At 45.6% G+C, this 22556-nt stretch overlaps 1 protein-coding gene, 1 long non-coding RNA gene and 1 other non-coding gene across 4 annotated transcripts in view; 2 read left to right on the top strand and 1 right to left on the bottom strand.

The window, feature by feature from the left end:
* LOC139706850 (uncharacterized) overlaps nt 1-19636 on the top strand; it is a 34077-nt gene extending 14441 nt beyond the window's left edge. Inside the window, exons 1-2 of one of the 2 annotated variants that reach the window (XR_011708489.1) lie at nt 15093-15182; nt 19246-19636. This is a non-coding gene — a long non-coding RNA (uncharacterized lncRNA). Of the gene's footprint in view, nt 1-15092; nt 15183-19245 lie in introns of those variants that run through there. The other variant, XR_011708490.1, reaches the window with a different exon arrangement.
* On the top strand, nt 1006-1111 carry LOC114100167 (U6 spliceosomal RNA). The gene has a single exon (XR_003584004.1). It is a non-coding gene; the product is annotated as a U6 spliceosomal RNA (small nuclear RNA).
* Nucleotides 13380-15098, bottom strand: Pold4 (DNA polymerase delta 4, accessory subunit). The gene is made up of 4 exons (XM_027944635.3): nt 14850-15098; nt 14525-14614; nt 14178-14289; nt 13380-13855 (listed from the first exon to the last, which is right to left on the bottom strand). The coding sequence occupies exons 1-4, from the start codon at nt 14944-14946 to the stop codon at nt 13831-13833; spliced, it is 324 nt and encodes a 107-aa protein (XP_027800436.1). The 5' UTR covers nt 14947-15098; the 3' UTR covers nt 13380-13830.
* Nucleotides 19637-22556: the final 2920 nt, after the last annotated feature.

The raw sequence follows: 22556 nt of genomic DNA, 5'->3' as shown, positions 1-22556 counted from the left end.
TAATAATGATAATAATAGAACACAGGAAACTGAGTAACCTATAAAGGAAAGAGGTTTATTTCATAGTTCTGGAGGCTAAGAAGTCCAAGTAATAATAATGTAATAAAAAAAGGTGAATGTTATGTGGATATCTCAAGAATAAATTATAGTAAAAAACAAGGGGAAATTGTGGTAAAATAATTAAAACCACTTGCAAAAAAAAATAATAAATTAGGAAAAGAGCAAGTTAAAGACAAAAGTTCATTCTTGGAAAAAAATTAAAATTGATAAATCTCTAGCAAGATTGAGTAAAAACAGAAAGAAAATATGAATTACCAATTATCAGAAGTGAGTGATATCACCATAGATTTTTAGATACTAAAGTATTAATGGAGTATGAACAACTTTATGACAACAAAGTAGAGAACTTGGATAAAATGAACAAATTATTCAAAAACAACTTGCCAACAATGTCACAAGTAGATATAAACTCTGAATATCCCTGTAATGCTAAAGAAGCTGAATTTGTAATTTAAAACTCTTCCTACATGGAAAACTCCAGACCCAGCAAAAAAAATCCAACAATAAGAAAAGATAATGATCAACCCAGTAACATAAAGTTGGATATCTGTTTAAAATCATTGGATGTAATATAGGACATTAACAGAATAAAAGGTGAAAATTACCTGTCTCATATGTAAAGGAAAGTTTGGGCTACAACCCCAAACTCCATGATCCAAATGTTGGAATCCTAAAAGATCAAACACTTAAGTCTGAAATCCCAAAAGATAAAAATCTCAAAAATATAATTCTGGAAAAAAATTTAAAATCTTTAAAATACATTTATCTATATTTTTTAAAAAAGAGGATTTAAGAAACATAAAAACCAGTAGAGTACTTCATAGGCTGCTTTACACAATAAAAATAGGCAATGATAGTATACATTTTTGCAAGCATAAACATCAGGTACACTGAGCATATGGTTATAACCAATATGGACAAACTGTATTCATAAAGAAACATGTCGTACTCACTTCAGCAGCACATATACTAAAATTGGAATGATACAGAGAAGATCAGCACAGCCCCTATGCAAGGATGACATGCATATTCTGAAGCGTTCCATATTTTTAAAAAAATGAAAGAAAGATGTCAAAAGTGAAATGTGTGAACACATACCACTGTGGTTGGTAAATGAATGTGCCCAGCTGTATAACTGCAACCATCTGAAATACCAAAAAATTATGTAGACAGCCTTAGTCTTTTGTTGAAGAGGAATCAAAAACTGCAGTGGGTCACCACTGCATATATATACAGTAGCCCAAAGAACGGAGGTCTCAAGAAATTTCATCTTTCACAATTCAGATGTATAAAAAGGGTATCTCTTCATTTATTGAGGAAGTTTCAACATTTTTATATAAATTCACATTGCTTTCACATAAAATGATTGTCTAAATAGTGCACTTTCAAGGAGTTAAATTTGCAAAAAATGCATTAAACAAATTAGAACTCTTATAAAATTTTTTACACATCTTTAGTATTAGAAATAATGTAAAGATGAATCGCATACTAGAGACATGAAAAATTGTGCTCTATATGTGTACTGTGAATTGAAATGCATTCTTCTGTCACGTATAACAAATTAGAATAAATTAAAAAAATTTAAAAGATGAAATGCATAGTAGAGAACTGTAAAAAAAATGCTGACAATTTTAAATAGTGGGAAAAAACTTTAAAAGAAAAAAAATAGAAAAACAGAAAAGAAAATTTGACACATAAAAAAATATTACAGGATAGATTATGGGCAGTTACACAGAGGTAGTCCATATGAGTTGGCCAGCGTGCATAATTAACTTTTCAGAAGTCTTGCATGGTGATGTTTTTCTTTTTTCTTTTTTTTTTCTGGTACCCAGGATTGAACTCAGGGGCACTCAACTCCTGAGCCACATCTCCAGCCCTATTTTGTATCTCACTGAGTCACTTAGCGCCTCACTTTTGCTGAGGCTGGCTTTGAGTGATCCTCCTGCCTCAGCCTCCTGAGCTGCTGGGATTACAGGCACGTGCTACCGTGCCCAGCTGTTTTTGGTTTTTGACATACCTTTCCTTGGAGAATATATTCACATTCATTTTCTACATGGTGCTGCTCTTCCTGAAAAAAAAAAATTTTATGTGATTTTGATGTGTATCCCCTATTAAATTTTGCCACCTTCTGTGCCCTGCTTCTGTGTAGGTGGACATCCCATTGACATGTATTTATATACAGACCACAGATTGTTGGAAGCAGTTCTGATGATCAGACAGCAACAGCAACATTGTTGTCTAAGTGTCTTATCTTACCATAACATAATTACTTTTAAGTCAGTAACTTCACTGCCTTTTTTAAAATATTCATTTTTTAGTTATAGGTGGACACAATATTTTTAAATATTTATTTTTTAATTGTAGTTGAATATAATACCTTTATTTTTATTATTTTTATGTAGTGCTGAGGATCGAACCCAGTGCCTCATGCATGCCAGGTGAGCACTCTACCTCTGAGTCACAATCCCAGCCCCATCTTCACTGCCTTGTTCAAGTAAATGCAGGTTTGACTCATTAAAAAAATTCCTGTAATTCTTTTTTCTTTCTTTCTTTTCTTTTTTTTAATGAGACAGTCTCACTGTCTTTTCCAGCCTCGTCTTGAACTCAAGATCCTCCTGCCTCAGCTTTCCAAGTAGCTGGGATACAGGCATGCGCCACTGCTCCTAACAAATGACTTTTTTTTTTTTTTTTGTACTGGGTATTGAACTTAGAAGTGCTTAACCACTGAGCCACATCCCCAGCCTTTTTTATATTTTGTTCAGTGACAGGGTCTCACTAAGTTGCTGAGGACCTTGCCAATTTGCTGAGTCTATTTTGTTTGTTTGTTTGTTTGGTACCGGGTATTGAACTTGGGGACACTGGAACACTGAGCTACATCTCCAGCCCTGTTTTGTATTTTATTTAGAGACAGAATCTCACTGAGTTATTTAGTGGCTCACTTTTTGCTGAAGCTGGTTTTGAATTTGTAATCCTCCTGCCTCAGCCTCCCAAGCCACTGGGATTATAGGCATGCGGCATTGCACCTGGCAGATGACACATTTTTAAACTTAAGTTTTTATCATTGCCATATCACATGACCAATCCCTTCCCCAAAACTGGGCTTTCCACATCTTTTCTAGAGCCTTTTGTTTTGTTTTGTTTTCATGAGAATTTCAGTCTTCTGGATTCCACCTTTCGGGATTTCTACATTTGGGGTTTTAATCTTTTAAGATTGTGGTTTGGGGATTTAGATTAGGAATTTTGATCTTTGGAGATTTCAACATTCAGGAATATGTCATTTAAGAGTGTGTCTTTTGGGGCTGGGGATGTGGCTCAAGTGGTAGCGCGCTTGCCTGGCATGCGTGCGGCCCGGGTTCGATCCTCAGCACCACATACAAACAAAGATGTTGTGTCTGCCAAGAACTAAAAAATAAATATTAAAAAATTCTCTCTCTCTCTCTCTCTTAAAAAAAAAAAAAGAAAAAGAAAATAAAGGTGTTCTTTAAAAAAAAAAAAGAATGTGTCTTTTGGAATTATGATTGTTACCCATTTTTAACAAAAACTCTCAGAACACTAGATATAAAAGGAATGTTTGTAATTTAATAAGGGACATTCAGGAAAAGCAACTAATATTATACTAAATCATGATATGCTAAATGTTTTCCCCTAAGATGGGAAAAAGAAAAGATATGTACTCTTAGTGCTTCCATTCAACATTGTCCTGGAGAGATTTGAGGCATAACAAAGAAATAAAAGACATGCAGATTGGAAAGGAAGAAGTAAAATTCTTTATTTACTAACAACATGATTGTTTACATAGAAAATTCAAGGAATCTTAAAACTACTAAAATAAGTGGATTTAGGACAGTAACAGAATACAAGGTCAACATATAACAATCATTTGTATTTTTATATTCTGGTGAAAAATGGAAAAATAAAATTTCTAAAAGTCCATTTTTTTAACATAAAAAATACTTAGGAAAAAAAAAAAATATATATATATATATATTTGAGATGTGAGTTTCACTGTTCCCTGGGCTGCTCTTGACCTCCTGGACTCCAGTAATTTTTCCCCCTTGGCCTCAGCTGGGACTACAGGCGCAGACCACCATGCCTGACTCTTAGGAACAGATTTAACCCAAACTGGCAAGACCTCGATATTTAAAATTGAAAATATTGCCTGAGAAAATTAAAGAAGATAAAGAAGACCAAATGCATGCAGATTATACCATGTTTATGGGTTGGAAGAATCAATGTCATTAATGTTGGAAGAATCAATGTCAGTTATGTCTAAATTGATCTATTGATTAATAAATGTAATTCCAATAAAAATCCAAGCAGTTAGGACTGATGATATAACTCAGTGGTAGAGTGCTTGCCTAGGATTCCCAGTGCCTTGGGTTTGATCCCAGCACCGCGAGGCAGAAAAACCCAAGCAACTGTTGAAGTTACAAGCAGATTCCAAAATTTTATTGGAAAATACAGAGGATCTAGAAGAGCAAGAAACCAAATTTTTAAAATATTTATTTAGTTATTGAACATACAGTATCCTTATTTATTTTTATGTGATGCTAAGGATTGAACCCAGTGCCTCACACATGTGAGGCAAGCACTTTACCACTGAACTACAGCCCCAGCCCCAAGAAACCAATTTTTGAAATATAAAATTGTAAGATTTATTTAAAGCTTTATTATGAAGCTACCCTAATTAGAATAGTGTGACTTTGAAATAAGATTGACAAGCTTATCAATGATACAGACAGAGTTTAGCAATAGTTTCACATTTGGATGGCCAAATGATTTTGGGGGCAGGATATTGGGTGAACTCAAGTGTGCTTTACCCCATTTTATTTTGACACAGGGTTCAGCTGAATTGCTAAGGGTCTCGCCAAGTTGCTGAGACTGGCCTCAGATGTGCAATCCTCCTGCCTCAGCCTCTTGAGTTGCTGGGATTACAGGTGTGTGTCACCAGGCTCAACTGTCCAGTTGATTTTTTATGAAAGTGCCCAGATAATTAAGTGGGTAAAAGAAGTCTTTGAACAGATGGTACTGGAACCACATATCCATAATAAAAATGAAAAAAATTCTCAAATCTTGAGTAATATCTGTTCATGAAATAGAAAATATACAAAGAATAAAGAAAGTTAGCAAAGCCAAAAGTTGGGTTTTTTTTTTTTAAAGAAAGAGTGGGGGAGAGAGAGAGAGAGAATTTTTTAATGTTTATTTTTTAGTTCTCGGCTGACACAACATCTTTGTTTGTATGTGGTGCTGAGGATCGAACCCGGGACGCACGCATGCCAGGCGAGCGCGCTACCGCTTGAGCCACATCCCCAGCCCCCAAAAGTTGGGTTTTTGAAAAAAATTGATAAATCGGATTTCATAAAAATTTGAAACTCTGTATCTTCAAAAGATGTTACAGTGTTAAGAAAATAAAATGCAAGCTACAAATTGGGGGAAAATATTCACAATAGAAATATTTAACAAAAATTGTATATCTAGAATGTATAAAGAACTCTTGTCACTCAATAAGTAACCAAATAACTTGACGTAAATATGGCCCAAAAGGCACTGGGGTTGTGTGGCTCAGCGGTAGAGCGCTTGCCTAGCATGTGTGAGGCACTGGGATCAAGTCTCAGCACCACATATAAATAAATGAATAAAAGGCCCATCAACAACCAAAAAAATGTATATAAATATTTTTTTTTTTTTAATGGCCAGAAAGAAGCTGGGTATAGTGGCACAGTCTGTGTTCCAGTTACTCAGGAGGCTGAGGAAGAAGAATCTCTTGATGCCAGGGTATCCAAACTAGCCTGCGCAACATACTTAGACCTTATCTCCAAAAGAAAAAGGGAAAGGAAAGGAAAAAAGAAGAATGTCCAAATAACTTGTTGCAGGGCTCCATGGCACACACGTGTAATCCCAGCAACTGGGAAGGCTGAGGCAGCAAGATCCCTGCACAATCTAGTGAGACCTTGTCTCAAAATAAAAAATAAAAATGACTTGGAATGTTTCTCTGTATTAGAAAGAGTGCCCCTGTGTACAATTACTGGTATCCCCTGCAAAAAAAAAAAAAAGACTTGTAAAGGCACTTCACCAGAGGAAATACATGAATGGCAGACAAGTCCATGAAAAAGATGATCATTGTTAGGAAAATGCAAATTAAAGCCATAATGAGATACTTTTCACACAAAGAAAGACTGAAACATAAGACTGATAACAAACAGGGGCTGGGGATGTGGCTCAAGCGGTAGCGCGCTTGCCTGGCACACGTGCGGCCCGGGTTCGATCCTCAGCACCACATACAAACAAAGATGTTGTGTCCCCCGAAAACTGAAAAATAAATATTAAAATTCTCTCTCTCTTTCTTTAAAAAAAAAAAAAAAAAAGACTGATAACAAACAGCAAGTGTTGGTGAGGATATAAGGCTACTAACACTTTCACACTATGCAGATGAGAATGTAAAATGGTAGAACCACTTTGGAAAACAGATTGGCATATATTTTTAAAATTAAATGTATGTGTGCTGTACAATACAGCAGTCCAATTCCTTGGCATTTACCCAGGAAAAATGAAATCCTGCCAAGACTTCATTTATCAGAGTCCCAAACTAGAAACAACCCAAATGTCCTTCAACTGATAAATGGTTGCTCACACATGGAATATTACTCAGCAACAAAAATGAAGTGAATTCAACTGGATTCATTTGTGACCCGCCTCTCCCCGAGTCCTTTGGACCATGGGTGTAGTGACAGGGAGGTCAGATGTTCCTTCATCTGAGACTGGGGCCTGGGACACAAACCCCTTCTATCAAGGTTTTTTTTTTTTTGGTACTGAGGATTGAACCCAGGGGCACTCTACCACCAAGCTCCATCCTCAGCTCTTTTAATATTTATTTGGGATTGTGGCTCAGCGGTAGAGCACTCACCTAGCACATGCGAGGCCCTGGGTTCGATCCTCAGCACCACATAAATAAACAAAGATATTGTGTCCAACTACAACTAAAAAAATAAATAAATATTTAAAAGAAAAAAGAGTTCATCCATAAATATTTAAAAAAAAAAAAACATTTATTTTGTTTTTATGTGGTGCTGAGGATCGAACCCAGTGCCTCACGCTGCTAGGCAAGTGGTCTTCCTCTGAGCCACAACCCCAGACCTTAATATTTATTTTGAGATAGGGTCTTCCTTAGTTGCCCAGATTGGCCTCAAACTTGTAATCCTCCTGCCTCCACCTCCCAAGTCCCTGGTATTACAGGCATGCACTGCCATGCCTGGCTCTTCTACTTCAAAAAATATTTTTTTGTGGGAATCAAACCCAGAGCCTTTTATGTTTGGCGGGCAGTACTCTACCACTGAGCTATATCCCAGGCCCTCTTATATGTACTTTAGTCTCACTCTATTGGGCTGTTGATGCAGAAGCGCTCTTTGGTCCCTTTCTTTCCTCCCTGTCTCTTTTCTCTCCTTCCCCTGCTACTCCCCTCCAACTTTATCTATCTATCTATCTATCTATCTATCTATCTATCTATCTATCTATCTATTTATACTAGAGATTGAACCAAAGGGTACTTTACCTCTGAGTGACATCCCCAGCCCTTTTTTTTTTTTTAATTTTTTAAAAAAATTTTGAGACAGGGTCTCACTAATTGCCTAGGCTAGGTGTCATTGTATTTATGCTACCAAATTCTTCCCCAAAGGTTGTATTATTTTGGGCTCCCACCTGTTTCCCCTAAGCCTTGCCAACAGATATAACAGCTGAGATTTTGCTGGTCAAATTAGAAAAAAGCTGAGCATCTTTTCATGTATTGAAGGGTGGACTGGAAACCTTTATTCCACACACAGTGCACACTAACAGGTGCCTGTATGCACTTGTTAAATGAACTAACAGGTGCCCTGATTATGTTTATACTGGATTCACCATGTTTGGACCGTTGTGAAATTTATCCTCTTGACAAGGTGTCCCTTGTCCCAGGGTGGGGCACTGCCTGGTAAAAGAGGAGACAGGCCTTCTAAAAGGAGTATGTCCTGGAACTTCCTCTTCCAGGACCCCACCCTAGGCAGGTAGAAGACCCTTCTCTCCCAGTGAAGGGGGTACAAAGAGTGCAGTGTTGTGAATCCAAGATAGCCATAAAACTACGTGTTACGTGGCCAGTGGCCTTTTACCCCAGTGGAATTGTTTCCATTGTTTTTGATATTTCATCCTGGTCTTCTCATCTACCTCTTCCGGCCTCTCTTTATTCTCATACTGCTGGGTTCATAGGTCACCTCTGTACAGGTGATTCTTCTCTACCCCTGAATGCCACCATCTGTTGGACCTGGGCTCTGCATTGACACCTCGTACCAGATGTTTCCATTTGGGTGTCCTGCCATCATCTCAAGCTAACTGTGTATAAAGTTGTCCTGTCTCCCCCTCCCTGTCTTCCCCCCCCCTTGTCTTCCTCCTCCCAATTTCCATTTTTCTGTCCATGGCATCAGCATTCTCATCCACCCAAACCCAAAATCTGAGTCATGCCTTATGCCTCCTACCCAATTTTCCCTTCCCAAACGCAAATCGCAAATCGTGCCAACCTCTTTTGCAACATCCCTTGCAGTTCTTTGTCCTTCCTGGGGTAGCTGCTAATCCAGGGTCTCTCAGCACCCCATGTCTTGAATATTCAGTAGCTTCCCACTATGTCTTCCTGCCTGAAATGATCCCCCCACCCCGCACACACCAGATCTCCTAGTCTCCCTTTCATACCTGACCAGACAGATTTTCCAGGACGATTCCTTTTATCTTTTCAATCCAGGTCCCCAAACCTTCATTCATATCATCATAGATATAGTCAGAGTTCCTTAGCCTCAGGCTCAAGAGCCTCTTTTTTGGCCACAGCCTACCTCACTGGAGTTATTCCATGTGTTTTTTAAGAGTGCAAGCCCACATGCTGTGTGGCCTTGGACAAGGATTTAATTATTTTCCTCTTTAAAATCACTTATAAGGAATTGTATAGTCATTTCTGTGGCTATGAGGATGAAATGCAGTACACAGTGCTGGTCCTCATAGAGGACCCCTCATCCTGGCCACACACCCCAACCCCTCTGGGTTGCCTTTGTCCAGCTGTCTCCTCCAGCTGGAATGCCATCCTCTGCCTTCCTACTCTTCCTCACCCTTCAAGGACTGGCTGCTTCTCTTTTCCTTCTGAGGAGATGCTCTGCTTAGTATTTCTGCAGTGTTTCTCAGACTGAGTGAGGCTGTGGCAGGTGTGACCAGAGCATCTGAAGCCAGTCCTAGGCCACACACGCTCATTTCCCTGGAGGATTCATTGTACTTGGTAATAAAGAATTTCATCTATTTATGTTAAAACAACTGCTCCAGACATTATCGCAGAGAGGAATGCAAAACTGGCAGATTGTAAAGATAAGACATAGAACTGCTAAGAACATTCAGAGTGGAGCATCTACATCCAACCTGCAGGGGGTAGGTCCCACAGCAGGGATGCCGCTGGTAAAGGGCTGCATGCAGGTGAGGTGAGGGAGGAGTAATACCAGTACCCAGGCTCCTGCTGGAGGGCCATCCCATGCTGCTCTCTGCTTCCGAGCAATCCAGACAGCGTGGTGTCTGTAGCTTTCCTAGGCTGCCTGGGGCAGTGCTTGTACTACATGGGATTTTAACTTTCCCCATATGTAGGCCTTATCTTGTCAACACCATCCTAAGCATCTGGAGCGCAGGTGTGGGGCAAATGGGTGGGAAGACAGGCTGGCTGTGAATTCTGCCCTGGTGTTTATTGATTAAGCAAGGCACATTTCCTCTCAGCCTCAGTTTCCTTATCTGTAAAACACAGATAATACATGACGAAGACTCAACTAGGTAACATTCTAGGTGTGTTCAGCACAGCAGATGGTGGAGACAAGCGCTTAGCAAACATTCCTCCCTGCAATGCCAGGCTGCCAGTAAACATCTGCTTCTCTGATATTTCACCTCCCAAATCTCCCCCACCTCATCCACTTCCCTGAAGGCCACCCTCCTCCTCATGTACTACTAGTTCCTGGCCCTCCTGACCTTCATGAAGACCTCATACAATTATGCCCTGTATCCTGCAGCATCTCCTCCCCTCCCTGTTGGACCATTGTCTTCGTGGTGCGATTGTGCTGCAGTATCACTTCATCTAAAACAAAAGGCAAAAAAACAAGCACAAATCCCCCACTTGATCCCATACTCTCTCTAGTTACCACTCCAGGTCTCTATTCCTGTACAATAAAAAGCCCTTTAAAGAATATTGGCATTGGCACACTCCCTGCTTCTACTTCAGCTGCCACTCCACAAAACTGCTGTCATCAAAGTCTCCATGCCCTCTGCATGGCCAGACCCAACAGGCTGCACTTTATCAGCCTCTCCGGCCCAGGCCTGCCAGCCCTCCTCTGCTGATCTGGCCTCACCAGCTGCTCCTACCTCCTTCTCCTTGGCCCCTGAGCATAGGAGGTTGCAGGACTGTCCTTGGACCTCTTCTCATCTCCATCTACTCTCACTTAGGAAATCCTATGCATTCTTTGGCTTTAAATGCCATCTGAAAGATCCCCAAAGTAATATCTCAAATATAGATTTCCCCAGAATGTCAGACTTAAAGTACTCTCTGCCTGTACCCATCTCCATTGGGATGTGTTGCAGACACTTCAAATCCAACATGTCTAAAAGTGAACTGTTGATTCCCCACCCTTTTCCACATCCTTCCCATCTTACTAATGGGAACTCTGTTCTTCCATTCACCTACTCCAAAACCTGGGCAGTTATCCTTGGTTCCTGTCCTTCAAGATCAGCAAGTCAAGATCAGTAAGCCCTGTCAGTTCTCCCTTCAAAATGCAGAATCTGGCCACTTCTTACCAGCTCTACCTCCCTACCCTGGTCAGATCACTGACACCTCTCACCAGGCCGACTCCAGCAGCCTCCTGAATATCTTGGTACCGGTCTTCTTCCAGCTCTACTGTCTGTTCTCCACCCACAGCTGCAGTCATAAGTTCAGTGATTTCATTGCTTAAACCCCTCCAGTGATCTCCCCCTCACTCAGAATAAAATCCAGATTTCTCTTCATGGCCTGCAAGGATTCATGGGACTGTCCTGTCATCTGTCTGGCCTCATTCCTCATTCCCCTCCCTTCAGCGCAGGAGATACCAGCATTCATAATATTCCTTGAACAAAACTGGAAATGCTCCTGCCATGGGAACTTTCTACTTCTTGTTCTGGAACACTAACACAGCTACCAGACTTGTCTCTTACTGCCACTAGCTCTCTCAAATGCCACCTTGCCAGAGACCTTTGCTGCTCAACCCCTCCAAATAGCTCCCCTGGCATTCTGGCCCCCCACCCCACCCTAAATTGCTTACCACCATCATAATTAATTTCCACATTTGTTTTGTCTGTCTCCTTAGCATCAGTAACATCCACAGGGACCTTTGGTGCCTGGCACATAGTAAGGGCTTAGCATCTGGGCAGGGTGTTGCGGGAGGTGTCGATTCCTGCGACTAAAGCACTTCAGGATCACTCCAGGGGAACACAAGAGACAGAAATACCTTTTTCTTTGGGGGTGCTATGACAGCTCCTCTGAGCTTAAGGGTCCAAAGAAAGAGAGCTTGCACATGTGCACATGCTGACCCCTTTTATTGAGAAGAAGCCATTCAAATGAGGTAAGGGGTCAGGTTTCAAGGGGCTGAGTCTAGCTTCATGATGTCTGCTATCAGCAGGTTGACTGACATCTAGGAAGGCCACACCCAAGAGTAAGAGAAGGGGACATACAAAGGGCGTTTCCACGGAACATTCTATCCCAAACAGGACAAGGGGTAATATCACAAAGGAACAGGTGAGCGTAGCTAAATCCCTGGGGATGTAGGAAGGCACACTCATGCACGAAGACACATTTGCGTTTTCTCTGCCCTCAAGATCGGGGCTACCGTCTTCAGTTACTTAAGCAACCAGAGCAGGGGGTGACTGACAGGGCCACACCAATCAGGAGGGGAAGCAAACCTGGGTTACATGCTATGTCGGCCTCCCACAGCAGGGGACATGGTGTGAATTGGAAGAGTCTGTTGCATGTGGTCCCTGGTCTCTACACCATTTACCTGCTGAGTGCTTTTGGGCACCTGAGCCACATCCCCAACCCTTTTTTTGTACTTTTTTAAAATTTAGAGACTGGATCTCACTGAGTTGCTTAGCACCTCACTTTTGCTGCGGCTGGCTTTGAACTCACGATTCTCCTACCTCAGCCTCCCAAGCCGCTGGGATTACAGGCATGTGCCATTGCACCCAACTCTGAACCTTTTTGAGTTTCAGATCCCCTCTCTGTAAAAATCTACTGGAAGATTTTTTAGGAAAATTAAAGATAATACATTTAGGGCTGGGGATGTGGCTCAAGCGGTAGCGCGCTTGCCTGGCATGCGTGCGGCCCAGGTTCGATCCTCAGCACCACATACAAAGATGTTGTGTCCACCGAAAAACTAAAAAATAAATAAGTATTAAAATTCTCTCTCTCTCTCTCTCTCTCTCTCTCTCTAAGGAAAAAAATGATCTCTTGTTCTATCCATAAAAAAAAAAAAAGATAATACATTTAAATTACCTGAGACATTGTCCATGTTCCATAACATGGACGTTAAAAAGGCTCTTAGTTGGGGCTGGGGTTGTGGCTCAGTGGTATAGCGCTTGCCTAGCATGTGTGAGGCCCTGGGTTCAATCCTTAGCACCACATAAAAATAAACAAATGAAATAAAGGCATTGTGTCCATCTACAACTTAAAAAAAAAGGCTCTTAGTCTCTCAAGGCCTGTTTCCAAGGAGTGAATATGCCATCTCTGTCCACACCGGGATGGTGACGTGAAAGTAATGCCATATGAGAGTTTACTGATTCCCTTTTCCATGTCGTGCCCTGACCCAGAGTCCCCTAAGCATTGTTCCTAGCTCCGGTCAGTTCCCTCCCAAAGCCTCTCAGATGGTCATGTCCTGCAAGTTGAGACTTGTCCCAGCCCTGCTTTGGATCTAGATAGCCCCCAGATACAGGAAGAAGAGATGCTTTCTGGGCATATGTAGATCTCTCTGGACCTTATGATCCATGGTTGCATGGATCCTACTCTGGTCAAGTGCCCATGTTTGCATGGTGGTCAACACTGGCAGAGTAGGTGTTCAGCAAGCACTTCTGGCAAGTTTTCCCTGGCTATTTAGAGGTGACTGTAGAGAGTTGCTTTCCTGTGTACCAGCAGGGGGCACTAGAGGTTGCTCAGCTCTTGTGGAGGTTCTGAGTCTGTCAGGAAAAGGAAAGTTGCCGGCTGTCCTGCCTAACTAGCAGGGGACTGCCATCTAAAGCAAGGCCACACTGGGGACTAGTGGTTAGAATTCAGACTCATTATTCTTTATTATAAGCATTGGTGAACCCCTTGCCCTGTGAGCTCAACCAGTTCCTGCTCTGAGCTTCCAGCCTGCAATGGGAGTCCATCTTCACCTCCTGCTTCATCCACCTGTACCTGGCTGTGCACAAGACTGTGCAATGCCTTAGTTTAGGAAGAGTACGGCAGGCATTGTAAGGCCATGGCCAGGTCCTTGTCCCCAGAGGCCACTTTACATCTAGGAGGTGCTCTGCTTCAGCTGTGTAGGTTCTCACAGGGGGCTATAGGCACCTATTGGTTAGAGGTGCTGAGCCATGGAGACCTCCAGACTTGCTTGGCCTGACAAATGTTCTTCTACAGCAGGGCTGGGCTCAGCAGCAGCAACTGATTGTTACTTCTCTTCTGAAGTTCTCAGCTAGCAGGAGTGCCAAGGACAGGAGGGCCTAGGTAGTATCTCAAAGGGGATAGAGATGCCAGAGGCTGTGGAAGACAGGGTGGGAGGGAGGGGGGAGTCAGTTAAGTCCCTTAATGTGACTTCACCAGCTTGGTCATTGTTTTTAGTTCCTTTGTACTAAATAGATTGTTCTTTGGACCTGGGTGCCTCCTACCCACCCCTTGCCATTAGCTCATAGGGATTAGAATTATTAAAGTAACCTGTCTTCCTGAGCCAGGCACCTTGGAGACCCTTTTTGCCCGCTCAGCAAGTACCCCCAAGCCCACATCCATTTCTCCCTCAGGTCAGGGGAGAAAAGGCCTGGAGAAGGCCCTGCCTCCCCTGAAAGCCCTCTTGGCCTATCCTAACCTGCACTGGAAGCGGGGGTCTCCTGGGTGGGTCTTCAGCACCTCACGCACTGCTGGGGGAGGCTCCAAGCCCATCTGCTCTGCCCGAAGCCAGCGCTGCAGCCGTGTGATCCCTGCCAGGGTGGGAAGAAGACTCAGGGGACTCAAGGGGGTAAGAAGAGTCCAGGCTAGAGAACACACTGTGTAGGGTTTGTCTTGAGAGCCTGTGCGCCCTCACACACACACCATTCTCAGGAGACAGTGTCCAAGAGGCAGGCAGATACTTGTATTATTTCCCAGACCTGGGTGACAGGACCAGCTCCAAGATGCGCTCTGTGGGCTGGGATGGGTGGCGAGTGCGACTCTCACCTGTGCAGGGCCCATACTGCCAGGCCAAGTCAAACTGCCTCAGTAGCTCCAGCTCCGCTGCCTCCTCGCTGGGGGACTGGGACTCCTCCCCTGCAACGACAGGCTGCTCCTCAGGCCTGCCCAGGCCTTTGTCCTGCCCCTGGCCTTACAGCTGTACCACTGTTCCTGGCTCTGTCCCCACCCTCTTAACTCGGCCATCCCGCGGCCAGACCTTGGGTGGGACGGAAGTAGAGAACGGGCTAGCTTCCCCTTCAGTCTGTCCCCCGCCCACAGTCCTCTAGGGTCCCTACATGTCCACTCCTCCAGTCCCCCACACCTCAGAGACCTAGTTCTGGTGCCAGCTCCCCCTTGCTGTGCCCAGCGGGCCCCTCCTTCCTCTTCACAACAGGGTAGGAGTCAGTGATGAGCCGCTTCCGGCCCATGGCGGCCACCCAGGCAGGCGGAGAAGGAGGCGACTGCAGGGAAGAAGAGATGGGCCAGCGGGCGCGCAAGAGACAGCTGCTGAGAGTGTGAGAGAGATGGGGCCAGAGAGAGATGGGCCAGCGACGGGCAGACAAGATGACCCAGACAAGCAGAGAGAGGAAGTCGCCCGATTCCAGAGAATGACGCCTGTACCCCACCCCCACAAGCTTGCAAACATCAGAGATCCAAGCCAATGGTAGGCCGCCTCTTTGGGGCGGGGTCCTGGCTCTAGCCAATGGCAGGCTGCACAGGGCCAGGGGCGGGCCAGCTGGTGCAGCTGTGTTCTGCAGGAGGTGGGGTTAGGCCAGGGTGGGGGACCTGTCAAGATGCCCCAGACTTCACCACCTCCTCCTGCCCCCCATTGGTCTACATGGTCCCCAGGGACATACGGAGCGTTATCCTCAGCCTTTCACTTCCCGTTTTTCCTTCCTAGGCAAATGTTCTTTTCAGCCTCATTAATCCCCGTGGCCGGTTTTTAACTCCCTTGAGCCCAGCTGGAACCTTCACTCTGGCCCCTGGGCCACTGAGTGCTGGGCAGACCGGAGGTCCAGAGAGAGCTAATCCAGCCCCCTTCTCGGCTTCCACCCCACCCTCATCTCGCCCATTGCCTGGCTGGAGAAGACCATGGGTCCCAAAGTCTTTCTCAGAGTTTGCACCCAAAGATACTGCCTGCTTCTAGCCAGGCGACTGACTTGCCAGCTCTCCTGGGTTCCCACAGTCTGCCCTGCCTGCCTTACTAGTCAGGAAGATTCCATACCAAACAAAGGACCACAGCAGGGATCTAGTCCCCTCTCACGTGTTTGGATCCTCAGTTCATTGGCAAAATCCGCCCTATTTCTCACAACAATGTGCATGTGAACAGAAAATAAGAGCAATGACCTAACTCTCATATTGCATTTACCATGCATCAAGTACTGTTCTAAGCAAATCTCCATGTATTAACTGAAAATAGGTGTCAATTTTTTTTTGTGTGTGTGTGTGTGTGTGTGGTACTGGGGATTTTATTTATTTATTTATTGGGTACTAGGGATTGAAGCCAAGGTCTCACTAAGTTGCTGAGGCTGCCCTTGAACTTGGGATCCTACTGATTCAGCCTTCTGAGTCTCTCTGATATTACAGGCATGAGCCACCACACCCAGCTTCAAAATATTTTTTGAAAGTAGGAATTATGATCACTGTTGTTAGTAACAGGTATTGTGGGCCTCAATCAAACTACTGGCCCTCCCTACACTCCAGGAGCTTACAGGCTTGCAGGAGGGAAGGGATGTACAGCTGTCAATGTGACACAGTAATTCTCAACAGGGGAGAGGGGAAGGGCGTGTCAGAGCTGTTAGGACCATAGGGATAAATAGTTTTGGAAGGCCTCCTGGAGGAGGTGGGCTGTTGTAAACAGTGTCTCAGTTCTCCACCCATGACCTTTGTCTCTTGGTCTCCTGTCTGCTGACTCACAGCTACTCCCACCTCCCCCTCACCAACTTCCTGGCAACAGGCAAAAATGCTCGCCAGTGGGAGTCTGGGAACCAGCACTGGGACTGGTCCAGCACTAATCACCCTCTGGAGATCCCATCCGGTTCTTGCTTCCAGTGGTCAAGGGCTGATGCTTGCTCAGAGTCCTCTGCCTTCCTCCTTCCTAGTGCTCTGGGAACTGGGTTAAAAGGCCGGCTGGGCCTCCACTACACATGGGACAGAGATAATGTTCTGAGAGGAGACCACCAGAAGAGGGGAGGAGGAGCAGGACATGCCTTCAAGGGGTTCTTCCTGCCTGGCTGTCTTCCTTGAAGAGAGCTGAGGAAGAAGGGACTGGGTGCACTGGGCAGAACTAGAGGGCCCTTCCTTGCCTTGTTTGGGCTGGGCCAGGTCTAGTCCCTGACCTGCTTCATAGACTAAGTGGGTCCCACATCCAGGGCAGGGGCCCAGCTGCGGTGGGGAGAGCAGCAGGGAGGCCCAGGCTGGGAAGGGCATAGATATAGGGTCTAATCCAGAGGGATGACACCCAGGCTCTGGGACTAACAACCCCCTAGGCTGGAGGGCCTCTCAGCAAGGGGCTCCTGGGCTGTTCCCAGAGATGTGTGGCTCCCACCTCCTGAGTTCACAAAGCCCTAAGGGAATAGGGTGCCATGGGTGGGGCGGACCCCTCCTCATTCCTGGTCCCTCCCACCCCTGAAAGCTGATAGCCGTGGGGCCTGCCACCGCCCAGGGAGCGTGAAATGGGGTGTGCCGCTGGGCGGCCACAGCAGCTCCCACTGCTGCCTGGGCCTATTCCCTTCTCTCCTTTGGCAGCCTCTGGCATCCTGACCTGCTCTATGGATACTCAGCTGTCCTGCCTACTGTCTCCAGCTCTGCCTGGCTCAGGCCTGGCTGTCCTCTGCCACCTGGCCTGGAATGTCTCCCATGATCTTCAGCACCCCAGGCCCCAGAAGGAGAAAGTAGAGTGGTCAGCCCAACTGTAGGACCCTTGGACTGGTCTTCTGGCCTATGGATGAGGAAACTGTCCCCCAAGCAGCATGCCCTCCCCTCCTAGTCAGATGGCAGTGGGACTGAGTCCTAAGGCAGGCATTGGCATTCAGAGAATTTAGAACTACCTTCTGACCCAATGGCATCCTTCCCCCACTGACTAAGATGTGCTACCTGCCCAGCTTTAGGTCATTTCCTCCTTTATTCTCCAACCCCATCTTCCTCCTGTCCCATCTTCCCTAGAACCCCTGCCCCTACTCAGGCAGCTTCCTGGGCCTATCCCCAAACTCCTGTCCTTGCCTGTTAAAATTCAGTCCTCATGCTGATGGCCAGGTCAGGGGTCTGAAGAGGGAGGTGCTAAGTTCTCCTTTGGTGAATGTCCTGAGGCCCTAGCACAGGTTCCCTGTGATAGCCCTGACACCCAGAGGCTAGTGATGGGACTAGCAAGAGTTATCTTTGCATCTTGGGAACACTGAAGGCCCTTGCTTCAGGGCCAAGACCAAAGTCCTGGGGAGCCTAGGAGAGCAAGGAATTGGGAATTGGGAGGGAAGACCAGTGCCTTCCAGAGGGCCAAGGCTCACTACTGACCACTTCAGGAGAGGGGGATTAGGACTGGTTTAGCTCAGACCATGTGGCAGGATGGTGGGCCTCAGTGCTGCACTAATGTCCATGCCAGAGAGCCCCTTCCCTGGGTCACAGTGGGGCTTGAGAAGAGAGTCAGGTAATGGGGGTGGAGGGAGGAGAGTAGCTGCCTGGAGCTCAGTGCGGTGTGGAGTATTGATCAGTTTTCCCTTCTCCCAGCACTCCCCTTCCTCAGGCCCTCAGGCCCTGCCAGCCACCCTGAAGTGGAAATCAGGCCAGCTTAGGAGATTCTGGGCAGACAGAGGAACACCCAGAATCACATCCTGGCCCCATTCCTTACCCTGTGGGCCACATTCTTTCAGGAGTTCCTTCTAGTCCCTCACCATCCTCCCAAACACCCCTCATCTCCCTGGTCCAGGTCCTGGGACTTAGTGGTTTTAAGGGACAGATCTCAGGGGAGGAAAATGCTCATGTGGGTCTCTGATGTCTCTTCTGCCTCATCCCCACCCTCCACATCTCTTCTGGTCATTTCCCCCTTTCACTTTGGTCATCCTAGCTCTGCAGAAATTCTGGGGAGATTTGAAAAGGGGCCCCTCTGGCTATTTCTCACCTTGGCCACCAGGTGTCAGACTTTGTCTAGCTGGGAAGATGGTCCTAATTAATGGGTCCAATCCCCCCCCCCCCCCCAATCAGCCAGGACTTGGAGGTTGGGGAGGAACCTGGAAGTGACCTCTGAACTAGCTAGGCTGAGGACTGGAACTCTGGCTCAAAATCTTGCTCACAGTTAATTTCTCATTGCCTCTTCTGCCACCCCATGGACAAGGGCTTTGTCCCCTGCCTGGAAATCCAGGTACCAGATGAGTCAGGGAGCCTAAGAATTTAAGGGACATTTTGTGGTTCCAGAGGAGAAGCGGGTGCTGAAAGAATAGGGCCCCCAACCAGGCTTGAGTCACTTCTCCTTGCACTCTAGGCTAAAGGAGACCGAGAGCCTCTGTCTACACACTATGTGTTGAGTGTGTGTAAGATGGGTTATTGAATGAGCCCCTTGCTTACAGAGGGGGCCCTAAGTCCTGGATGTTGGGTCAATCTGTAAAAGCAGGAAGCTGGCAAGGTCTCACGATTTGCCACCTCTCATCAAAGCCTCCTCTGTACCCACTCCTACCCTCCTGCAAGTTGCCTCCTGTCCCAAGTGACAGTTCCCCCTCTTGTGCTTATTTTTTCAGAACACAAGCACATTTCCAAGCACCGAAGATGACAATGAGCCTGGTGCAGTGGTGCACACTTATGATACCAGCCACTCTGGAAGATGAGGCAAGAGGATTGCCAAGTTCAAGGCCAGCCTTAGCATCATCAAGTTTCTATCTCAAGACAAAAAAAAAATATAGGCTGGGTGCTGTGGCGCATGCCTGTAATCCTAACAGCTCCAGAGACTGAAGCAGGAGGGTCACAAGTTCAAAGCCAGCTTCAGCAACTTAGTGAGACCCTAAGCAACTTAGCAAGAACTTGTCTTAAAGTAAACTATTAAAAGGGCTGGGGATGTGGCTCAGTGGTTAATTGCCTCTGGGTTTGATCCCTGGTACCAAAAAATAAATAAAAAATAGAAAAGGCTTGGGATTAGCTCAGTAGTAGAATGCCCCTGAGTTCAGCCACCCATACTGCCAAAAAAGATGACAGGTTTTTAATCCATTTATGCATTTTTAATCCATTTATCTTTCTCTCCCTAGCCTTATTGGGAATATAAGGACTTCTAGAGATAGTTCCCCTATTCCCATGACACTGCAGAGTCCAAAGTAGCCTGGATTTGTATATTGGTCTCTGGAAACCTGGGCTCAACTCTAAGGCCTTACTTAGGAAATGGAACCTGAATAACCAAAGAAAACTCATCAGCACTCCCAAAGCAGCTAAGCATAGAGAACCAATGTCACATCCTAAGAAGACACTGACAACCTATCATCTGCCATGTGCTCCTGTCCCATGATGATGACATTTTCACAAGAGGCCCTGTGGGACTGAACATGGTGCCAAAACCCAAAGGAGGGGCCCATAGCCCCTGTCCTCATGTTTAAGAGCTATTCGGGAAAGAGTTCCAAAACTCCAGTTCTGAAGTGCCCTTCTACCCCCACCCACCTGCATCCGTCCCTGTCCCCATGGAGCTCTGCATGGGCATGAGTGAACTTAGCACTCCCCACATGGCATGCATCTACTGACTGTTCCTTGCTTCTGTTTCCCTCTGCTGTCCATCCCACCTGCACTGTGTGGCTCAGAGGCTCACAGCCACTCAACAGTATGGTTTTTAGCATGCGAAAGTCCCTTGCCCCTTGATTCTCTACCATCCCTGCCTTGCCAGTCCTCAGACTTGGAAACCCTCTATACTCTGTTCCCACCTCGGGCCATCTCTGTCTTAGTAGGAAGTGTTATAATTCATGCAGAATGGGCACATGACAAAGAGGTATCTGCTGAGATCACCTGGCTCTTCTTATATGGGTGCCTAGCAAGGCTTTGGACTCTCCTCTGGTTTTCTTTGATGCACTTCCCAGACCTCTCCACACTTCTCCAGTCACCACCTCCTCACTCAGCAGTGACATGTTTAGATTTCTTCTGTTTAAAAACAATCATCACAAAACAACCCTGCCTCAATCTTATCCCTTTACCACTAAACTCTGAGGGAATATATTTACCCACTCTGTTTTCTTCCCACAGTAGTATTCTTTTTGTCTCACCATTTGGTGTCCGCCTCTCACCTGATCTTTCCCAGGTCACTTGTGACTTCTAACTGCCAAAGCCAGTAGATCTTTCTCTACATTCTTCTCTCAGTTCCCCTGGGGCATCTGAGACCGTTCATCAGCTGTCTCCTTCAAACTCTTCTCTCAACTTCTAAAACACTCCTGAACACTCTTTAAAATCAGTTGAAATCAAATTATTAAGGATTTAGCCAGGTATGGGGGCTCCTGCCTGTGATCCTAGCAACTTGGGAGGCTGAGGCTGGAACATCACAAGTTTGAGGCCAGCATCAGCAACATGGAGAGACCCTGACTCAAAAAGAAAAGGACTGAGGATGTAGCTCAGTGGTAAAGCATCTCTGGGTACAATATCCAGTACCAAAAGAAAAGAAAAAAAATGAAATCGACAGGATGGTAGGATGTGAGTTCTCTGGGGATGGGACACCCACCTCTCTCTCCGTCTGCCTCAAAGCCCTGACTTACTGCTTTGCACATTGCAGCTGCAGCACATTGGTTTTTCTGTATGGGGACAGAATGGCACAGATCCCCTCTTCTGTCTTTGTAGGCTGGGGACAGGGCCTGCAAGTGCCCCGGCCATGCATAGGCAGGTGTCATTGCCCGTAGAGGTAGAACATGTTTCACATGCACCAGTTGGCATCCAGTAGAGGCTGGCTGGCCCACTAGCAGGTCCAGTAGCTCCTGCACCAGCATTCTGACCTCGCTTTTCTTTGGTGGCTCATGCAATTATGGGAACCTCCTCCTCTGTGTTGCGAATGAGTGCTTTTGTCCCTTACTATTTCAAGGAAGCTAAACTTTCCTTCCCAAGTAGATTGCAAGTTCTATAACAGCAGGAGCCAAGTTAGGTCTTCAAATTCTTTTGGCTTTCTTTTATCAGGACAGTGAAAGGCAGATAATTAGAGCTTTAAAAATTTGTCAGCTGATGGACATTACCAATTTCCTTGCTTAACACACTGTTTCCAGGAGGCCCTTATGAAATATCCGTGTATTACCTGGAAGCAATTAACCCATTAGTTTACCCAGTGGCTCTTAACTAAAGGGTCATGGCATAGTGACATATCTCACATAATCTAATTTCTACAATTGCTGCTGCTACAACCTTTATTCTTTGTTACCCTTTCTAACAATCTCATAAAAATATTTAACTATTCCCATTTTATAGATGGAGACCAGAGACAGAAAGCTTTTATTTATCTAAAGTCATTCAGCTGGCAGGCTGTGAAATGGAGTTAACATAGTTTAACCCTTGAATAGCATCTGTCCCATTTTCCCTCAGTTCAATAGAAGTTTTCTTTCCCACAATATGAGAAAGGAACAGAGTCACAGCTGAAAGTTGTGAATTGGCCATAGTCCATCACTCTCTCAAGGAGATAAAGGGTGTTGAGGTGAGGGCCCCATCAGACAGCCACTGGCAGGGGTCCTGGGGACTGAATGCCCAAGGGTGACTGGGGAGAACCCCAGCGGGGCAGATGTATAGCTGTGCTCATCAAGTGCAGGAGGGGCCAGAGGGGAGACATGCACAAAGCATGTCCAGAGGGAAAGCAGACTGGGCAAAGGCAGAAGGACAAAAAGCAAAAAGCGATAGTTCTCTAGGAGCACCAAGACACCACAGAGCCGGGAGCAGGAGGAGACAGACCCAAGTTGTGTGTCTTTGCCCTGGAGCTAGAGGGAGGAAAGTCACCTCCTCAAGCCCCACATACCTCCACTGGGAAAAGGGGACAATGGGAGCCAGGGTAGGTGGGGCCCAGAGAGCCCACAGTGTGCCCCAGGAGGACCAGGAAAGCAAAAAGACTGAG

The sequence above is a fragment of the Marmota flaviventris genome, chromosome 9 (assembly GCF_047511675.1).
Source record: "Marmota flaviventris isolate mMarFla1 chromosome 9, mMarFla1.hap1, whole genome shotgun sequence".
Taxonomy (NCBI): Eukaryota; Metazoa; Chordata; class Mammalia; order Rodentia; family Sciuridae; genus Marmota; species Marmota flaviventris.
This window is presented reverse-complemented; position numbering and strand designations above follow the sequence as displayed.